This window comes from Trachypithecus francoisi, unplaced genomic scaffold (genome assembly GCF_009764315.1).
Source record: "Trachypithecus francoisi isolate TF-2019V2 unplaced genomic scaffold, Tfra_2.0 Lachesis_group5, whole genome shotgun sequence".
NCBI classification, from domain to species: Eukaryota; Metazoa; Chordata; class Mammalia; order Primates; family Cercopithecidae; genus Trachypithecus; species Trachypithecus francoisi.
The window spans coordinates 4,661,775-4,683,423 of record NW_022681470.1 but is presented as its reverse complement, the minus strand read 5'-3'; the positions used below and the strand labels follow the sequence as shown (position 1 = coordinate 4,683,423).

At 35.7% G+C, this 21,649-nt stretch overlaps 1 protein-coding gene across 6 annotated transcripts in view; it reads right to left on the bottom strand.

Annotated features, from left to right (window-relative positions):
• The window catches only part of AKT3 (AKT serine/threonine kinase 3), a 372,395-nt gene that overhangs the window by 342,296 nt on the left and 8,450 nt on the right, over positions 1–21,649 (bottom strand). For all 6 annotated transcript variants that reach the window (XM_033199702.1, XM_033199704.1, XM_033199705.1 and 3 more), the window contains exon 2: positions 18,433–18,590. In XM_033199702.1, the coding sequence (XP_033055593.1) occupies positions 18,433–18,478 (46 nt within the window). In that variant the 5' untranslated portion in view covers positions 18,479–18,590. The remainder of the gene's footprint in view (positions 1–18,432; positions 18,591–21,649) is intronic.

Below are 21,649 nucleotides of genomic sequence, written 5' to 3'. Positions count from 1 at the left end.
ATATGCACAAGCCCTCCTTCTCCATTCCACTTCTCAAAAACAGCCACTTTCAATACTTTTGGCATTGAGGATATTTCTTGATTTATCACCTATTAACCACATCAACTGACTTCTTTTTTTTTTCTTTCTTTCTTTTTCTTTTTTTTTTCTTTCTTTTTTTATTATTATTATACTTTAAGTTCTAGGGTACATGTGCATAACATGCAGGTTTGTTACATATGTATATTTGTGCCATGTTGGTGTCTATAAAGATTGAGAAATTAAGATACCCTCTGCCCTTTCTTCCCAATTTTTGTTACTTTCATTTCCATTTTTAGCTTTTCTACTGGCTTGCATTCTACATTAAAAAAATACACTTAAGCCTCTATTTCTTGACCCAGAAATTTTAGATGGAATGTCTTAGCTCCCAACTGTGTAAGATATGGAAATTAGTGTTCTTACACAGCAAGCATTTTTAATCATAAAGTTTGACCAAAGAATTAAAATATGACTATTTGGCCTTACCCAATCCTGAATGAGAGGAAAAAGACGTATGTATTACTTATTGCTTTAGTATTATTCAACAAAAAGTGTTGAAAAATATAGGAGCAGTACCATAATGAAGACCAAATCTAGAAAACAACTATTAGAACTTGGAAATCCTATAATGAATTTTTCTAATTACTATAGACAAACATGAATTTTTTAAATATGAAAGATGAAGCCTGAGGAAGCGAGTACAACATGAAGGCCAGTTGACAGGAAAAGAATACTGATTAACTCCTCCTTTACAGTGGTCTTCTTCAAAGAGAAATATCATAATGAAAACACTGATATTGATAGTTAGCATGCAGCTTATCACTTTGAGTTCCAGTCAGCATCAGTGATTTTTGAGCAATGTAAAGCATCTGAAGGATTTTTTAAAAAAAAAAAAACTTAAAAGGGCAAGTATCCTGAGTGTCTATATAGTAGTAAAGAATGGGTGAGTTAAATACTAAATATTAGTGAAGTTGATGTCAAACTAGTAATATTCTACAGACTATTAAATAATTATTTATGCCGGGCGCGATGGCTCAAGCCTGTAATCCCAGCACTTGGGAGGCCGAGACGGGCGGATCATGAGGTCAGGAGATCGAGACCATCTTGGCTAAAACGGTGAAACCCCATCTCTACTAAAAAATACAAAAAAAAAACTAGCCAGGCGAGGTGGCAGCGCCTGTAGTCCCAACTACTTGGGAGGCGGAGGCAGGAGAATGGCGTAAACCCGGGAGGTGGAGCTTACAGTGAGCTGAGATCCGGCCACTGCACTCCAACCCGGGCGACAGAGCGAGACTCTGTCTCAAAAAAAAAAAAAAAATTATTTACTATTTAATATGTCCCATGCAGTTAGATAAGAGCTAATCGCACATTATGAGCTTTGATTCTTACACCTATATAAAGTAGGCACTTTCATCATCTCCATTTTACAGATGAGAAATTTAAGACAGATGAAGGACTTTGCCCACAGACACTAATAAACGGCAAAGCCAGGATTTGAAATTCAGTCCCATCCTCTTAACCATTACACTCAAATGACATATATAGGTACCGCTGACCCTTAATAACAGGGGTTTAACTGAATGACTCCACTTGTACCTGGATTTGCTTCTGCCTCAGCCACTCCCGAGATAGCAATATCAACCCTTTCTCTTCCTCCTCAGCCTACTTGACCTGAAGACATCAAGGATGAAGAGATCCACTTCCCCTTGATGAAACATAAATACATTTTCTTAATAACATTTTTTCTCTTACCTCATTGTAAAGAAACAGTACATTACACATAAAACATATAAAATGTGTGTTAACAGACTATGTTATCAGTGAGGCTTCCAGTCAACAGTAACCTATTAGTAGTGAAGCTGTGAGGGAGTCAAAAGTGATACGCACATTTTTGACTGTGCAGGTGGTCTGTGCCCCAACTCCCGTGTTGTTTCAAGCATCAGATGTACTTTGAAATTGTAGATGGACAAGAAGTAAGAAGAGATTCACTAAGAGCAGGTTAAGTCAAACTAGTCACTTTTTTCTTTTTCGAGATCCAGGTTCCAATGGCATGGATAAATCTCTAAGACATAGTGATTACAGTATCATTTATGTAATGTGAGGCAAAACACAAAGATGCAATGTTTATACCGAATAAAGTGTAAAAGTCTCATTTCCTTAATTATTCCCCTTCCTGTCCCTGCCTAATCTCTTCAATCCGAATCTCTTGACAAGGGGTAATACTACCTATAGTTTGGCATTTTCTTCTAGTTCTTAAGTACTTTTTAAAAATTTTAGCTTTATATTGGCATGACATACTTGGCAGTGGTTATTTCTGACAAAGAATATGGAAGTAAAGGAATCACACCATACCCTATATATTTACTGCTTGGCTCTTTTAAAGGAGAACACATTACTTAGATAATACAAAATGTTTTCATCATAATGATGCTCAAAGGAAAAAGGTGAAGAGTTTATAAGTATGACCTCAATGGTCTCCTTGAGTGGGAAAAGTGTGACATATTAAACTACTTAACAACTAAAAAATTCTACAAGGCAAAAATATACTATAATATTAAAAGTTATATTCAAACTAGAAAAATATTCACAACAAAAAAGATTAATCAAATAAAGGTATTCTCAATACACAAAAAACTCTTAACGAATAAATAAGAACATAAAATTTATAAACCTGTTTAAGGATAGGCCTCATATTTAAAACTTAAAGAACAAGAATAATCATCATTCATTTAAGCAACGTTAAACCTCAGTAACAAAGAAATGTAAAATAAAACAGCAATATAATGGCAAAAACTAGAAAGAGTAACACCCAGCAATGGCTACGGTATAAGAAAGTAGAAACCTTCACATATTAGTGCTAGGAATGTAAACTGGCAGCGTCTGGACAATAAACTGACTTTGTAAATGATTTACATAATCAAAATATAATAAAAGTTCCCTTAATGAGTAAAACTGAACAAAAGTGGCTGCAGCCTTTAACTGCACTGAAGACTCCTACAGTGACAGACTATGAGAAGAGGCTAACAGTCTCACTGCGCTTTTTCCCTGCACCGACCACATCTGCAGTGACACATTCACTTCTGGGCACTACACTGTAAGAGAAACACTGACAAACTGAGCTATTTCCACAGTAAGACACCAATACAGTCAGCCCTCCACATCTGTGGGTTCCCCATCTGTGGGTTCAACCAACCACAGATCAAAAATATTCAGGAAAAAGACATCATCTGTACTGAACACCTACAGACTTTTTTTCTTGCCATTATTCCCTAAACAGTACAGTGTAACAACTACTTACATAGAATCTTTACATAGCATTTACAGTGGATTACGTATTGTAAGTAATTTCAAGATGATTTAAAGCATACAGGAGGGTGTGTGCAGGTTGTAGGTAAATACTACACTATTTTATGTTAAGGGATTTGAGCATTGGCAGATTTTGGTATCTCCAGGAAGTCCTGGACCCAACCCCCCATGGATACTGGGGGACAACTGTACTATGTATGACAGGGCTGCAAACTCTGTCTTATAATAATAAACATAATAAAGAATTAAGAACACTTTGCTTAGAAAAAGAGATTTTAGGAACGACATGATAGCAATCTCAAAAAATCCGAAGGCCTATAAAATGGAAAACAACTTGTTTTAATACTGCTCAGGAGAGCAAACAAAGATCACCAGTGCTCAGAGCTGTTAAATAATGAAACAGATACAGTGCAACTTTAGTTGCCCACAATATCTAAGTGGTCCATTAGAAACACAGTAGAAAAGAGTCTTCTTATAGGCTTAGAAAGTTCGATTTCATGAAATCAGAGGTACTTTACAGTTCTAAGAGTAAAGCAAAAATTACCCTTAAAATATGCATTACTCTTCCAAACTATAAACACTACAATATTCCCAATCTTTTATTCTACTTACCTAATTTAGACACCTTATTTACTAGTCCATTCTGGGACAATCAGGGTACAACCCACCATCTTTGTCAGGAATAACCATTCAGTCAAATCTACCAATTCCTACCCTGTCAGTTCTGTTTTGCTACACACAAAAACTTGACAAATATACAACATGGTTCTAGAATTCCAGCGCTGCCCTTACCAAAATCCTCTCCTGAACATTAGGCTGCTTTCATAACTGTGATCTAGTCTGTGTTTCCTACCTTGCCTCAGCTGTCCCAATTCTAGTTCCTTGCCCTAATATCTGTGGCATACTGGTATCTGAACTTCTAGAATTGTTATTTTCTTCTCCATTCTTGCATCACATACTGATTAAGAGACTACTGTGCTCAAGATAATGAACTGTATTTCAGAAAGAAAAGTATAAACTGTATAAAATATAAAGTTGTATTAGACACAGTGCTGTCAAGGAGTTTACAACAGAAAGGAGAAATAACAGATCTATGTAATAACAAGGCAATAAAAAGTCATAAGGAGGTCAAGACAGGAAATTGTTGCAATATTATACAGACAAAAGAAATCATTCTAATTTTGTAAGACCATGATCTGGGTAAATAATTTGGCTTTGAAGGACATAGGAGATTTTCACTTAAAAAGACAGAGGGGAAAAAACATGCCAAGCAGAAAAACTAGCATAACCAAAAACAGAAAATTGGTGGTAGGTGCAGGGCTATCACACATCAAAAGATAATGTGACTGATTATAAAATGCCAACACAAACTAAGGAAAGTTTCTCTATGTCAAAGGATATAGTAACTATGGAAACACTCAAAGAGAGAAAACACACGTTCAAGAGGTACAGCTTCTCTGCATTCTCCACTGGGAAGCAGAGCACTGAACAATATTACTGAAACAGTATGAGGATTCCACAAGGTGGAAGATACTCCCCCTTTTCCATACTCAGAGGATTTTCAATCTTTCCACCCAAAACTTCTGAGCCCCTCCCCAACAAGATACAAAATATTTTTTGAAGAAATCCAATCTATTTCTAAATGTCAAGAAAGAAACAAAATACGAAGTACCTAAGATCAGCAATAAAGAAATCTCAGGTAACTAGTCCTGGCTCTATACCTAACTTGAAATATGGCCTCAGGTTTGAAATCTGTCAAATGAATGGATGTAAGACTACAGCGGCCACCAACAGTGGCTTCTGCCTGTAATCCCAACATTTTGCGAAGCCGAGGCATGAGCACTTCTGAAGGCCAGGAGTCTGAGACCAGCCTGAGCAACATAAAAAGACTCATCTCTATTAAAAAAAAAAAAGGCTAGATAACTTTTAAAGTCTCTTCTAGCTTGAAATTCTACATATGAGCTTAAGAAAAAGCTATCTTTCTAGGTAAGTGATTTGAACTCAGTTGGTTTAAACTATTGGTTTCATACTCCTTATAACTTGTAGTCCTCATAATTTCTGATATATTTTTATAACCTGCATTCCTACTTCTCATAAACTTCTTCTCCTCATAATTTAAGCATTAAATTGGAATACAACAGTACGTGAATCATGAAGCTTGAATAAATTTGTATATCTATACATCAAAACACATACCTAGCAAAATTTCACTTCCAGCAGTAGTATGGTAACTTGTATCAGACTAACCCTCCTACATATAAAATTATAAACTGTATAAAATATAAAGAATGACAATTTGAAGGCAGTAGAAAAGCTGCAAAGGCAAGCAGAAATCAAAGGAAACTGACTATAAAGAAGGGAGTTCCAAATGAGATTCGCACTGATACAGCTTTTTGCTCAAGGCGCTCTCCCATTCCTTGGAACTAGAGTGGAATGGCTAGAACTCAGAAAGCCACAGTCTTACTAGTTTGAAGAGACGGAGTTCAGAGCTGCCAAAATAGCTGGAAAGTGAGAGGGAGATCTCAGTACAGCATGTTACTGTACTCAATACTGTAGGCAACTGTAACATAATGGTAAGTATTAGTGTATCTAAACATATCTAAACATAGAAAAGGTACAGTAAAAATAGGGTATTATAATCTCATGGGACCACCGTCATTAGCAATCTGTTATGGACCAAAACATCATTATATGGCTATATTAGTCCATTTTCATACTGCTATGAAGAACTGGCCGAGGCTGGGGCCAGTGGCTCACACCTGTAAACCCAGCACTTTGGGAGGCCGAGGCGGGCGGATCACCTGAGGTCGGGAGTTTGAGACCATCCTGGCCAACATGGTGAAACCCCATCGCTAATGAAAATACAAAAATTAGCCAGGCACAGTGGTACACACCTGTAGTCCCAGCTACTTGGGAGGCTGAGGCAGGAGAATTGCTTGAACCTGAAAGGCAGAGGTTGCAGTGAGCCAAGATCGCACCACTGCACTTCAGCCTGGTTGATAGAGCAAGACTCTACATTTAAAAAAAAAAAACCTGCCGGAGACTGGGTAATTAACAAAGGAAAGAAGTTTAATTGACTCACAGTTCAGCATGCCTAGGGAGGCCTCAGGAAACTTACAATCATGGCAGAAGGTGAAGGGGAAGAAAGCACCTTCTCCACAAGGCAGCAGAAAGGAGAAGTGCCGAGTGAAAGGGGAAGAACCCCTTATAAAACCATCATATCTCGTAAGAACTCAAGTCAGTATCACGAGAACAGCATGGGAGAAACCACCCCCATGATTCAATTACCTCCACCTGGTCTCTCCCTTGACACGTAGGGATTACAATTTTTAAGATGAGATTTGGGTGGGGACACAAAGCCTAATCATATCAATGGCACATGACTATGTAAAGAAACAGTAAGTCAAAATAACAACAGGTGACTTTTCATCAGAAACAATGGCAGCCAGAAGAAAATGAAACGACATCTTTAAAATGATGAAAAAAACATAATTATCAAATTAGAATTCTATATACAATTTAAAAAGTCCTTCAAAAATGAAGATGAGCCCAGCCACAGTGGCTCACACCTACAATCCTAACACTTTAGGAGGAAAAGGTGGGAGGATCACTTGAGGCCAGGAGTTTGAGACCAGTCTGGACAAGATATTGAGACTCCATCTCTATAAAAAATAATTTAAAAAATTAGCCAGACACATATATGATTTTTTAAATTGTATATAGGATTCCAATTTGATAGTGTGGATTCTAATTTGAGCCCCTGTGGCTGAGCTCATCTTCATTTTTGAAGGATTTTTAAAATTGTATATAGGATTCTAATTTGATAGCGGGTGGGAATGTAAATTAGTTCAGCTGCTGTGGAAAGCAGTTCAGCAATTTCTCAAAGAACTTAAAACAGAACTGCCATTCGACCCAGCAATTCCATTATCGAAAATATGACCAAAGGAATATAAATCATACATGTATCATAAAGACACATGTACACATATGTTCATCACAGCACTATTGACAACAGAAAAGACACAGAATCAACCTAAATGCCCATCAACAGTAGATGAAAATGTGGTATATACACACCATGGAATATCACACAGCCATAAAAAAGAATGAGACCATGTCCTTTGCAGCAACATGGATGGAGCTGGAGGCTATTACCTAAGCAAATTAATGAAGGAGCAGAAAACCAAATACTACATGTTCTCACTTGTAAATGGGAGCTAAACACTGAGTATACATGGGCAATGTATACTCATTGTTTTGAGTACACACTGAGTACACATTTGAGTACACACTGTCCTTTAGAGAATATACACTGAGGGTGTATTTTGAGGGTGGAGGGTGAGAGAAGAGTGAGGATCTTAAAATTACCTATAGGGTACTATGCTTATCACCTGGATGATGAAATAATCAGTATACCAAACCCCTTCAACACTCAAGTTACCCATATAACATATAACCCATCGTGTATTCTGGAAACTAAAAGTTTAAAAAAAATGCTAAGGAAAAGTTTTTCAGGTGAAAAAAAAATATCAGACAGAAAATGAAATCTACAGGAAAAAAACTCTTTAACTGCAAATAGGTATATAAGTGTGAAAGACCATACTTTTCCTGCTCTTCTTCAAAAGACGTATGAATAAAGCAAAAAATATGTAACATTATAACACAGAGTTTATAACATGTTGATATACTATACAGGAGAACAACAGCACAAGGCACTCTCAGAAGTGGGGGCAAATATAAACATAGTATTGCAAGAGTCTTATATTTTATATGGAGCAGTAAAATACTAACCCTATATAGACTGTAATAAATTAAGAATGAATATTGTAATCTCAAGAACAGAGTTCCTAAACCTTAGCACTACTAACATTTTGAACTGGAAAATTTTTTGTCGTGGGATACTGTTCCATCCATTATAGAACATTCAGCAGCATATCTGGCCTCTACCCATTAGATGCCAGTAGCAATCCCACCCCCGCAACCCACCCACCCCACATCTCCAGACATTGCCAAATGTCCTCTGGGGACCAAAATCACCCTGGTTGTTCTTTAGAGAGTACACAATAAGGATGTATTTTGAGGGTAGAGGGGGGGAGACAAGTAAGGATCTTAAAACTACCTATAGGGTACTATATTTATTACCTGAATGATGAAATCATCTGTACACCAAACCCTTACAACATGTAATTTACCCATATAACAAACCTGCACATGTATTCTGTATTCCACTACCTTAGAACCATATCTAAAAAAGCAATGCAAGCTCAAATGACAACAGAATTGTTTATCAAAGCTTTTTCCTTGGCTCACCTAAGGAGCCTCTTTAGAAAACTCCCTCTAAATCATTCTGTTCCCCACCAAGAAATGTTAATACCACAGATATATCTGTTTATATAATGTGATTGGAGAGCCACAAATAATTGTAGTATAAAAGGATATTCTGTACCCTCTTCCAAGAACCAATGATTGCCCTATAGGAGAGTTACCACTCCTGTTGAAAATGCATAGTTAGTGGAATATACTGAAAAATATTCAATTAACTCAAAAGAAGACAAGAAAGTATGAACAGAGGAATTTTTTTTTTTTTTTTTTTTTTTTTTTTTTTTTTTTTTTGAGATGGAGTCTCGCTCTGTCGCCCAGGCTGGAGTGCAGTGGCCAGATCTCAACTCACTGCAAGCTCCGCCTCCCGGGTTCACGCGATTCTCCTGCCTCAGCCTCCCGAGTAGCTGGGACTACAGGCGTCCGCCACCACGCCCGGCTAGTTTTTTTTGTATTTTTAGTAGAGACGGGGTTTCACCATGTTAGCCAGGATGGTCTCGATCTCCTGACCTCGTGATCCGCCCGTCTCGGCCTCCCAAAGTGCTGGGATTACAGGCTTGAGCCACCGCGCCCGGCCGAACAGAGGAATTTTTTTAAAAAAATAACAATACGCCTAAGTTCAACCACACCAACAATAACATTAACTATAAATTTTTTAATTGCTTTAAAATAAGACACATAAATAACAAGCCAATAGGGGAGACAAAATAGGACACTGAAAAGATACTAAATCCTAACAAAGGCAAAAAAATAGGAAAAAGATACAAAGAACACATGACACAAACAGAAAACTCAACCATATCAATAATTACATTAAATATGACTGTCCTAAAAATTCCCATTTAAAAGCTAAAGATTGTCAAATCAGATTTTTTAAAAAAGGCAACACCTAAACATATGCTGTTTATGAGATAAACAATTTAAATACAAAACAAAGACTAAATATAATAGGATATTTGAAAAGATATAAGATGCAAACACTAATCATAAAAAATCAGGAGTGATTATATTAATAGCACACAAACTGAATTCCAAGATAGAGTATCACTTGAGAAAAAGGTGAACATTTCATAAGGATAAAAGCAGCAATACATCAAGAAGATATAACAACAATAAAGGAGCTTCAAACAATAATAATAAAGCTTCAAAATATATAAAATGTAAAACGTAGACTAAAGAGAGAAATGAATACATTTCACAATCATAGTTGGAGACTATAACACTAAGTGACAGAACTAGAGGAAAAAAAAAACCAGTCAGTAAAAACATAGAAGACTATGACCCATTACCAATCATCTGGACTAGATATTTATAACACTATACCCCCAAAAAATAAAAGACCAAATGATAGACCACATAATGGATCATTTTTAAAAATCATTAAAAAGTTGGCCAGACGCAGTGGCTCACGCCTGTAATCCCAGCACTTTGGGAGGCCGAGGTGGGTGGATCACCTGTGGTCAGGAGTTCAAGACCAGCCTGACCAAAATGGAGAAACCCTGTCTCTACTAAAAAGGGAAAATTAGCCGGGCATAGTGGCGCATGCCTATAAATCCCAGCTACGCAGGAGGCTGAGGCAGGAGAATCGGCTTGAATCCAGGAGGCGGAGGTTGAAGTGAGCTGAGATTGCGCCACTGCACTCCAGCTTGGTGACAGAGTGAGACTCCATCTCAAAAAAAAAAAAAAAAAGTTTCATAAAATGCATAAACTCCTAGCAAGATTATCAAAGGAAAAAAGAGAGCAAGTACATAATTTACCAATATCAGGATTTAATAAGGAGATATCACTAAGATCTTACAGACATTCAAAAGATAAGGGAACCTGTAATCCCAGCACTCTGGGAGGCAACGTGGGAGGATCACTTGTGCCAGGGACGTCAAGGTCAGCCTGGACAATGGAGCAAATCTTTGCTCTACTAAAAAAATAAAAATAAGGATAAGGGAATATTAAAACCTTTACACCCAGTAACTTAGAGGAACATCTTGGATGAAAAGGAAATCCTTAAAAAGTACAATTTGCCAAAAATGACACAAGAGGAAATAGAAAATATGGATAACCTTGTATCTAAAGAAATCTCATTTATTATCAAAAATCTTCCCACAAAGAAAGCTCCAACCCACATGGCTTCACTGATACATTTTGTCAAACACTGAAGAAAAAATACAATCCACCTTATGAGAAACAAGTGCTTCCCAATCTATAATATGAATCCAGCATAACCATTACATCAAAACTGAAAAGAAATTTACAGATCAATACTCTTGTAAATGCAAAAAACCCTTAGCAAAATGTAAGTCCAAATTGGTAATATATTTTTGAAATACATCATGACCAAATGGAATTTATTCCAGCAATGAAAGTAAGTACCATATTAACAGAATAAAAGGAAAAAACTCAAATGACCATTTCAATAGAAGCAGTAAAATCTTTAGAAAAACTGACCACCCACTCATGATAAAAACTATCCGAACTAGGAATAGTAAAGAATTTTTTCAACCTGATAAAGGGCAGCAATAGAAAAGGAACAGCTAATGTGACACTTAAGTGGTAAAATAAATACTTTCCCAATAACATGAGCAATAAAACAAAATATCCACTCTTAACCAGTTTTATTCAACAATGTACTAGAGGTCCTATCCAATGAAATATGATTAGAAAAAGAAATTACAGGCATAAAGATTGGAAAGGAAAAAGCAGAACTGTGGATGTCTACAGATAACTTGACCATCTATGTAGAAAATCTTTAACATTAATAAGTGAATTTCATGAGACTTCAACTTACAAAATCAATACATAAAACTTGATTGTTGATTGAGGAGCAAGTGTGTGTGTTAACAGCAACTTTACAATTCTATAAATAACTCTAAAATGTATATGAAAGCTTATTTGATGGTTTGTTCCACGTGATTCTATTGGTTGAAACTTTCAAAAATAATATATTGAAACTCTAAGAAAAGCTAATTTCACAGTATTGTAAACACATTAGTTAAATCTCAGAGTTTCAATACCATTAGAAAATAAATTTAATTTTCTTATGTTTACTCTCTATGTATATCCTCAACAGTCAAAGTGAGCTTCTCTAATGCACCATGTGGTTTTACACAGTCACTACCACAGCTCTTTACTCTCTATGGAAAAAGCTTGCTGCTGGGTAGTAAACAGGAAATCACACTGTCATTTTCTTTCTACTAATCATTTTATAATTTATTTCTAAAGTCATTTTGTGAATAAAAAACAAACAAAAAAAACACATGCATGTACAAAATAAAGGAGAAGAAAAGGCCCCTGGATTTAGATAAACACTCAAAAATGTAAATTTTGCTTTCTGTAACAACTTGTTAAATTTGACTAGATAACAACAATCACACAACCAAGCTCACAATCTTTATGTTGCTGAAGTATATTTTGTGCAGTGGAATTAAGCTATCTTGTGAGACAACTCACAGACATAAAATTTTTACCCTGGAATTACCAGATACCAACACTGTAGTTCATCTAAAGAAACCATCTCATGGAATATAAGAAAAATATTATTCAAAGGACAAAGTCAGTACAAGGAAAACTAAGGGAAAAAGTTATTTGAAAGCCCAAAACTGGTTATACATAGAGAATACAATATGAAAGTTCAATCTGTTAGATACTAATACAAAAAGTAGAATAAAATAACACTTGCATGCAGCATTTTCATCAAAATGCTTTTAATGACAAAAACCACCTCTTAGATTTATGCCAATCTCAAAACAGTAACATTATGAATTGACTAGTTATACATTATATTTTAACTTATTATCAAGGAACTAGCTTTCCACATTTATAAAAGACTACTTAGATTTCTATGAAAGTTTTATTAAGCAAATGAAAGTTAATAAATTATAATAAGCCCTTAATTAATACCATTGCAATTTATTTAATTCTATAATTTAGACCTTTAAAACTGGTTAAATTTCCTACTTTATTAATACACTAAACACCTTCATAGCAAATATTACCACTAGCTATAAGGGAAAAAATTAAGAGAAGTGCTGAAATCGAATTTAGAGATTTAGACTCACTAGAACATACGTACAGGCTCGTCTTTGAGCAAGATAATTTGATAAGTATTTAATATACACACAGACGCCTCCTATGTTGATGTGCAACTAAGTTGTAAGGAACTGTCCTGGATCCACCAAGGAGGAAAACGCAGACAATACTTTACTTGATGTTTGCTCCATGATGTTTCTTTTACTGCCATTTATGACACTAACAATACTATGGTCATGTGTTATCTCAATTAGTACTTATCATTTTCCACTGTCCAGAAAAGTGTAAAAAAACGGATTTCACTATTAATATATCACTAATAACCAAGGTTAGGAAAGCATTTACCCTACATAATAATGAATATTTACCATTCAGCCCGTTTTTTTATTTTCTAAGAAGATACTTACTGAAAAGCAACTTATTCACATTAAAAGTACAAATCAGATTATATCTGGAAAGGAGATAACAAGAATTGATGCATAAATATAGTCTTAAGAAAAAAGACTAATATTCAAAGTAATAACTATAGTATAACTTTATTACATCATTTTTTTTTTTTTTTTTTTTGGAGACAGAATCTCGCTCTGTCGCCCAGGCTGGAGTGCAGTGGCACAATCTTGGCTCACTGCAAGCTCCGCCTCCTGGGTTCCCGCCATTCTCCTGCCTCAGCCTCCCCAGTAGCTGGGACTACAGGCGCCCACCACCATGCCCAGCTAATTTTTCTGTCTTTTTAGCAGAGACGGGGTTTCATCGTGTTAGCCAGAATGGTCTCGATCTCCCGACCTGGTGATCTGCCCGCCTCCGCCTCCCAAAGTGCTGGGATTACAGACATGAGCCACCGCGCCTGGCCTATATCAATATCTTTTATTGAGCACATAATTTTAAAACACTCCTCTATGCACATTATCTCATAAAGCTTAAAACCACACTGTGAAGTAAAGAAGGCAGATCTTATCATATTTATTTTCAGATGAGTACACCAAAGTTCAAGTGATAATATTCTGCCCAGGATAAATTAGCAGTAAATAAAAATGCTATTCTGAAAGAAATTCTTTGAACCAAAATTCAGCCAAATTACAATGAACTATATAATCAAGTTTAACTGACTAAAATACAAAATTATTGTTAAAATAATACTGAAAATCTCTAAAGGAATAAATTAAAAATAGTGGAGGAAAAAAATGTCAAATTTAGTTTCCTCTAGTATTTCAATGAATGCTTTCAAGAGTACGGTTAATTACTACCATCACAAATCCTCATTCAGTGAATCTAACTTGTTATAAATACAGGGAAAAATAAAACAATAGAGGGTACTACTAGTGAATCTAGTACTTTTCATAAATGTACAGACAAACAGATTACCAGACATGTGAAGAAAACACCACCCAAAAGAGAACTGTAACAAATTGAAAGAGTTATTCAAAGAGGAGAAAAAAATGTGAAATCTAAGTAGTGTCCCAATATTAAAGCTTACATCTATAAGATAAAAGCAGATAACTATGAACTAGAAAAAGTTCCCAGAAATATAAAGTAACAGCTGAAATAAACAAATCAGTAAAGGGCTGGAAGAAAAAGTAAAGGAAATCTCCCACTTAAAAAAAGAGAGAGAGAAAAGGAAAAGACATGGAAAATGAAAGAAAAATTATACTGAAGCTCCAGAAAAATAAAAACAGAGAAGATACAAGGAAAGAAGTAATCAAAGAATTATAGAAGATTTCCCAGAATGGAAGAAAAACCTAAACTTTCATATTCAAAGGGTTCACCAACATTTACAGGATGAATATAAAAAGGACTACAGCCTGTAGTCCTACCTCGGAGAGGCTGAGGCAGGAGGATCTTGCATACAGGGGTTCAAATCCAGTCTGGGCAACACAGCAAGACTATCTCTAAAAAAAAAAATGTTTACTTTCCAAAATAAATAACAATTTTAAAAAGAATTGTAACTCATCCTCCTTAAATTTTATAATTCCAAGGAGGAGTCATCAACACAAAAAGCTTCTAGAGAATAAAATCAAGTTACATACAAAGAAATGGTTCATATTAGCATCAAATCCCTTATCAGTAAAACTGATTACTAAAAGGCAGCAGAATGAATGCAACCTTCAAAATTCTAAAGAATTATTTTAAACTTGAATTCTGTATCCAGCCAATGTATGTATCAGGTGTGAAAGTGAAAAAGACATTTTCAAACATTATATTGACAAGCACCCACACACATTCCTCCCGAAAAAGTTACTTCAGGAAGTACTCTAGAGAATGGTAAAACAAATCGAAAATGGAAAGATGTAAGATCTAAGAAACTATAGAATTTGTCCAAGAATTAAATCAAATAGCATGATGTTAGTTGAGCATCATATTCAAAAAGAAGTAACTTCATACTAGAATTTCAACACAGAACAATTAAAAAGCTGGACAACCAGGTGACATAATGAAGGCATGAACTCTTCTACCAACAGGAGGCAAATGTGGCAATTAGAAAATACAGGATGTGAGCTGAGATTGCACCAATGCACTCCAGCCTGGGTGACACAGCAAGACTCCATCTTAAAAAAAAAAAAAAAAAACACAGAAAATACAGAAAAAGGACCTGGTGCAGTGGCTCACACCTGTAATCCCAGCACTTTGGGAGGCCAAGGCAGGCAGATCACGAGGTCAGGAGATCGAGACCATCCTGGCTAACTCAGTGAAACCTCGTCTCTACTGAAAATACAAAAAATTAGCCAGGCATGGTGGCAGGTGCCTGTAATCCCAGCTACTTGGGAGGCTGAGGCAGGAGAATCGCTTGAACCCAGGAGGTGGAGTTTGCAGTGAGCTGAGATCACCCCACGGCATTCCAGCCTGGGCGACAAAACGAAACTATCTCAAAAAAAATAAAATAAAAATAAAGAAAATCCAGGAAAAATAGCCACAGTCCAAACTAGAAACCAAATTAAAGTATGGCAGCTCTGGAGTACAAAAACAGTGTAAGAAATTCATTTGTTCTCCAATGAGAACACATGGACACAAGGAGGGGAACATCACACACCAGGGCCTGTCGGGGGTGGGGGCAAGGTAAGGGAGAGCATTAGGACAAATACCTAATGCATGGGGGGCTGAAAACCTAGGTGATAGGTTGATAGGTGCAGCAAATGGCACATGTATACCTATGTAGTAAACCTGCACATTCTGCACATGTATCCCAGAACTTAAAGTAAAATAAAATAAAATAAATCCATTTGCTCTCTAAGAATCTCATCATACCACTTTGTTTAACCATATTATTTATATAATGTAATATTTTAACTGCTTTTCAGAATCAGCAAGTATAACTATTATAAATCTTGACATATAAAACAAATGTTATAGTTGACAAACCAGAAAGGGAATGTGAGGAATTCAACAGAAAGATAAGGAGGAAAGCTAATTTTTTTTTTACAAATTATGAAGTGACAAGTTTAGAGACAATGTCTGAACACTCTAAAGTTAACTGTCAAACAGCTGTAAGTTTAATCATAAAGGCAACCAAAAAATAAATAAAAGGAAGATGGTAGAATCAGTATTAAAAGTTAAATCCTTCTATTTTTCACAATGGGGAGATATTAGGTTACTGAAGGTTAAAGTTTACTATATTAAAAATTGGCATAATAAGATTAAAAATAGGAAAAAATCATTCTAAAATTATTATCTCTGACAAAGGAGGTAGAACAGATAGGGAGTAGATTTTTATTTTTCATTTTATACCTTTGTGTATTATTCAAATTCTTATGTTTATGCGACTATTCATCTCAAAATAAACACACACACATTATTAGAACCCCTTTTCCCGATTACTACAGGAAAAATGATGGGAAATTCTTATTCCTTTTTTTTCCATAATCCATGGACTAAATACTTTCTATTATGGTATTTCAAAGATATAATTAATTAAAGAGACTCAAGAATCATCCTAAATCCTTGATAAACATGTGGAGATAGCAACAGCTTACACTGTTAGAACTGTCAAAATACATCCACATCTATTATCTCATTTATCCCTCAAAACAATCTTGTGAAAGCAGATTTTAGAGATAAGTAAAACTCAAAAAGGTTCAAGTGATTTGCCATCCCCCTCCAAAAAAGGTAGGAAAATAATATAAATATGATTAAAAAGTAAACCAGAAAAGCCTTTACAGAGCACTAAAATCTGAAAATGCTTTCCTAATTTGTAACAGGAGAATGACATTGAAAGAAATTACACTTGACAATACAAATGGTCAGGCACATCGGAAAACAGCTGGGCAGTTTGTTAAACATATACTTCTTATAAAGTTAAAAATACACTTACCATATGACCCAGCAATATCATTCCTAGGTTATTACCCAAGACAAATGAAAACACATTACACAAAGACATGAACTCAAATGTCCAGACTCTATTCATACTAACCAAAAGCTAGAAGCAGCCCAAATGTCCACAAGTGATTAACAGATAAACTGTGATATATCCAGACCATAACTACTACTCAACCATAAAAAAAAACTAATGATATACAAGACATGGATGAATATTAAAAGTATTATGCTATGTAAAAGAAATCAGCCACAAAATAACTATGTATTGCATGAGTCCATTTATATGAAATTCTAGAAAAGCAATTATAGTAACAGCAGATAAAGTAGTTGCCAGGGTTAAGGGATGAGGACTGGGCTGCAAAGGGAGAACAAAGAACTTCTTGGGGTAATGAAAATAACCACTATATCACGATCAGAGTGTTTGTTACACTACTGTATATATCCGGCAAAACTCATCAAATTATAACTTTACATTGCTTAATTTTATTATAGAAGTTACAACTCAATAAGGTTCATTTAAAAAATAATTCATAATCACATTTAACTATGACAACAGCTTTTCAGCATAGGTATTTACTACAGACCATCAAAGAATATTAAAATCAATATTTAGGAGGGAACTTTTAACCATGCAGTAGATATACAGGAACTAAAAAGTTCTGAGAATGGAACAGTCCTCATCCTACTCAACTTGGCCATGTGGGTAAACAGCAGTTGCCTAGCAACTAATGTAAACTCTAAATTTCTAATAAATACATTGACCACATAAGCAGGTGATCTCACAGATGATAAACCAAGCTTTACATAGAAGGGTTCTTCCTTTAATAATAAAAAATAATAATGTGCTTAAGTTATTTATCTAAAGTAGGAGTAAACAAGGTATACTAAACCTAGATAATGAAAAATAAAAATATGAAATTAAACATAAACATACACACACACAAAATCCTTGTCCTCCTTTGGCCTTTTACGTCAGGACTTTACTTACCTAATTTATGGGATTAATCCATGAATTTGTGGGTGAATCCTTTCCCCTTTTCTACTTTAAGCCACTCCCATACAGCCATTCAAACTGGCTTAATTCTCTTATTTACATGTGATGAAATGCATACAGGATAGTACTTTTACATATATTAAATGATTCTAAAGGTATCTCTCCAGATTATAGAACCTGTAGACACCACAGAAAAATACAACACTTTCTGTAACATGCATACACACAACATACCAGAAACTCAAACCTAACTAGATTATAAATGTTCAAAATCAAGAATTACAAAGAAATCCCTTAATAACAAGCAAATTCCTAACACACATGTTAAACATATCATTTCTCTCTTACTAGACATAGCATGTCATAGGTTAACAGCATCAGAAAAAAGATCAACTTCTAAGACGTCACTCATTGCTAGCACTCTTACCAACCGTAGTATTTTTGGTTTATGGAGCACTTACCCCTCTTCTGAACCCAACCTTCTTTCACAATGGTAACATCGCTCATGATGACTCCCCTCTGAGCCCCCAACTTGGAGAAATGGTACTTTGTGATATCAGCTTTAGGGTTTGGATTCTCTGCTGCTGCTGCCCTTCCCACTCTCTAGTGATGACTCAGCCTGGAAGGAAGTATTGAAGAAAGAATTTCTTTTTTTTCCATTCTTGCAACTCACAGAGCAATAACAAACAACTAATTCTTTGTAAATGTCTTTAACTGGCCTGACCTCACATAAAAGTCTAGCTCTTCAAACTGGGGAACTTATTTGTTAAATAGTTCTATAATGAATGCACTTCCCTAGTCTTGTGACCAATTTCAAATGATAGTGAAACTTTTAACCTAAGAGGTTGCAACAAAAGTCTTAAGAAAACCAGTCACGCCTACCCAAATAATATAGAAAATTTGTTTGGTGATGTGTATTTGGGGTAAAGAGGGAAGAGAATAAAAGTTAATAGCCCTAATTGTGAATACTTTTTGTTGTTGCTTTTTTTTTTTTTTTTTTTGAAACGGAGTCTTACTCTGTCCCAGGCTGGAGTGCAGTGGCGCAGTATCTGCTCACTGCAACCTCCACCTCCCAGGTTCAAGCGATTCTTCTGCCTCAGCCTCCTAAGCAGCTGGGACTATAGGTGTGTGCCACAACACCTGGCTAATTTTTGTATTTTTAGTAGAAATGGGGTTTCACCATATTGGCCAGGCTAGTCTCAAACTCCTGACCTCATGATCCACCCACCTCAGCCTCCCAAAATGCTGGGATTACAGGCGTGAGCCACCACACCCGGTCGTGAATACTTTAACTGATACAAAATGCTCAATCATCATTTATGTATTCTTACTCTGCCTGTTCCAAGAAATATTTTAGGGAGATTAAAAAATAATTGATTTCATACTATGTACACTTATAAAGTAAAGTGAAACAATGGGAATATGAAAGTAGAAAAAAATATTGAGTATTCAAGATGTGCCAAGAACCGTTACAGGTGCTTACATCTATTACTCTTATGTGATCTTGATAACCTTATGATGATACTATTAATTCCATTTCACAGATAAGGAAACTGAGGCTCACACAGATAAAGCAACTTGCTCCATTTCAACACACCTAGTAAATGTGGAGCCAAGATCTGAAACCAGGCTATCTGACTCTGGAGCCTGCATTCCAAAACTACATTGCCTTAAGATAAAAAGAAGTCAGAGTAAAGGCATATATATTGGGGAAAGATAAGTCACAAATTTGGCATGGAGTTCTTGGGAAGACAATGCAAATAATACAATAGGTTTTCCTATTTACAGTATCCAAAAAAAAATTTTTTTGGGATGGGATTTCCCCCCATCATCCAGGCTAGAGTACAGTGGCACAATCATAGCTCACTGCAGCCTCCACTGGGGCTCCAGCAATCCTCCCACCTCAGCCTCCTGAGTAGCTGAACTACAGGCAGGCATCACCATGCCTGGCTAATTTTTTTAAAAAATTTTTGTAGAGATAGGGTCCCCCTATATTGTCCACACTACACAAATATTTTTTAAAAAGGAAAAAGTTCCTCAGAAGAAATACAACTTTTCCTGGGACAAAAATCAAATTTATCCCATGGGTCTTCTTCATAAGATGTATGCAGGAAAGTCCTCAAAAACATCCTCCCATATACACCAATGAGTTTTACAGGGTCACTGCTTATTGTCGCTCTCAAACTAAAAAGGAAAATGCCAACATGACATTAGTAAATCCATTTGCACCAAAGGGGACCAAAAAATGTGGTCCAGGTACACCAGTGTTATGTGGTCAAGAATCATATGCACAAATTTTAGATAACTAGAAAAATGGATAGATGGACTACACAAACATACTCTCTCAACTGGGGTTGTGATAAATGATATACAGCAGTTCAGTTCAGTGTCAGACTCCCAATCTAGTGCTAAATTAGATTACAGGTCTTTCTTCAATGCAAATTAAGTGTGGAGCCTAACCATTTAGCAGTCAGGAATCAAGACTAAACATTCTCTATATAGCCTGACTAAATAAACTGACAAAAGCTATGTAGCTGAAAGCAAGACCACCAGCCTCACGTATTATGAGGTCACAGGCAGAACCTATAGGTAAGGCTGAGACTCCTCAAAATCACCATGAGTCTGTTGCTGTAGAGAGTCAAAAAGGGATATTAGCTTGTAATCCCAGCACTTTGGGAGGCCAAGGCAGGAGGATTACTTACGTCCAGGAGTTCAAGGCAAACCTGGGCAACAAAGTGAGACTGTGTCCATACAAAAAAAAAAAAAAAAAGAAAAATTCAAAATGAGCTGGGCATCAAGGCATGCACCTGCAGTCCCCGCTGCTGGGGAGGCTGAGGTGGGAGAAATCACTTGAGTCCAGAAGTTTAAGGCTGCAGTGAGCTATGACTGCACCACCACACTCCAGCCTGGGCAACAGAGCAAGACCCTGTCTCTTTAAAAAAAAAAAAAAAGTGGGGGGGGGATATTAGAATATGGAAGTATTTTCCCAAAATACATTTGTTTGACAGAATACTAAATTAGAGAAATTCTAGAAAAATAATGAAAATAAAGATGAAAAAGAGAAATCCTGTGGGCTAGTAAGTGGGAAATTCCACAAATCATATTCTCTTGAAACTTCACTATTGGCATATTAAAGGTTCTAAAAGAAATATGTATAACCTTATCTCAGCAAAGCCTAAATTTATTACTGTCATAGGAAATGGCCACATAATAAGACTTATTTCACCACACACATTTTTAAAAAAAGCCAAAAAACCTTCAATAAAGAATCTAAACATCATTTTAATGTGATGTAACATCCTAAAGAATCCAACATGGCCAACTGCCTACATAATATAGAGCTACATAACTGAAAGGGTTAACTACTTACACTGCATAAAGAATTATAAGTCAAATGCCAGCAGACACTGGTGCATGATATCTCTAGAAGAGCTGCACTGTAGCCCTTCTCTTTGGTAATACTTGTAGCAAGGGGCTCAACATCTATTAAGGCCATTCTCGGTTTTTTACTATACAACTATATAATATGAGTAAAAAACAATTCAGATCTTACTATTCTTAGAGTGGAAATGAGAGAGAGATCAAGGTAATAATTAGTAATAACAAAAAATAATATATATCCAATAAACATATATAAAATACAAACTTTTCTATCAAAATGGTTTATATTATGGTATC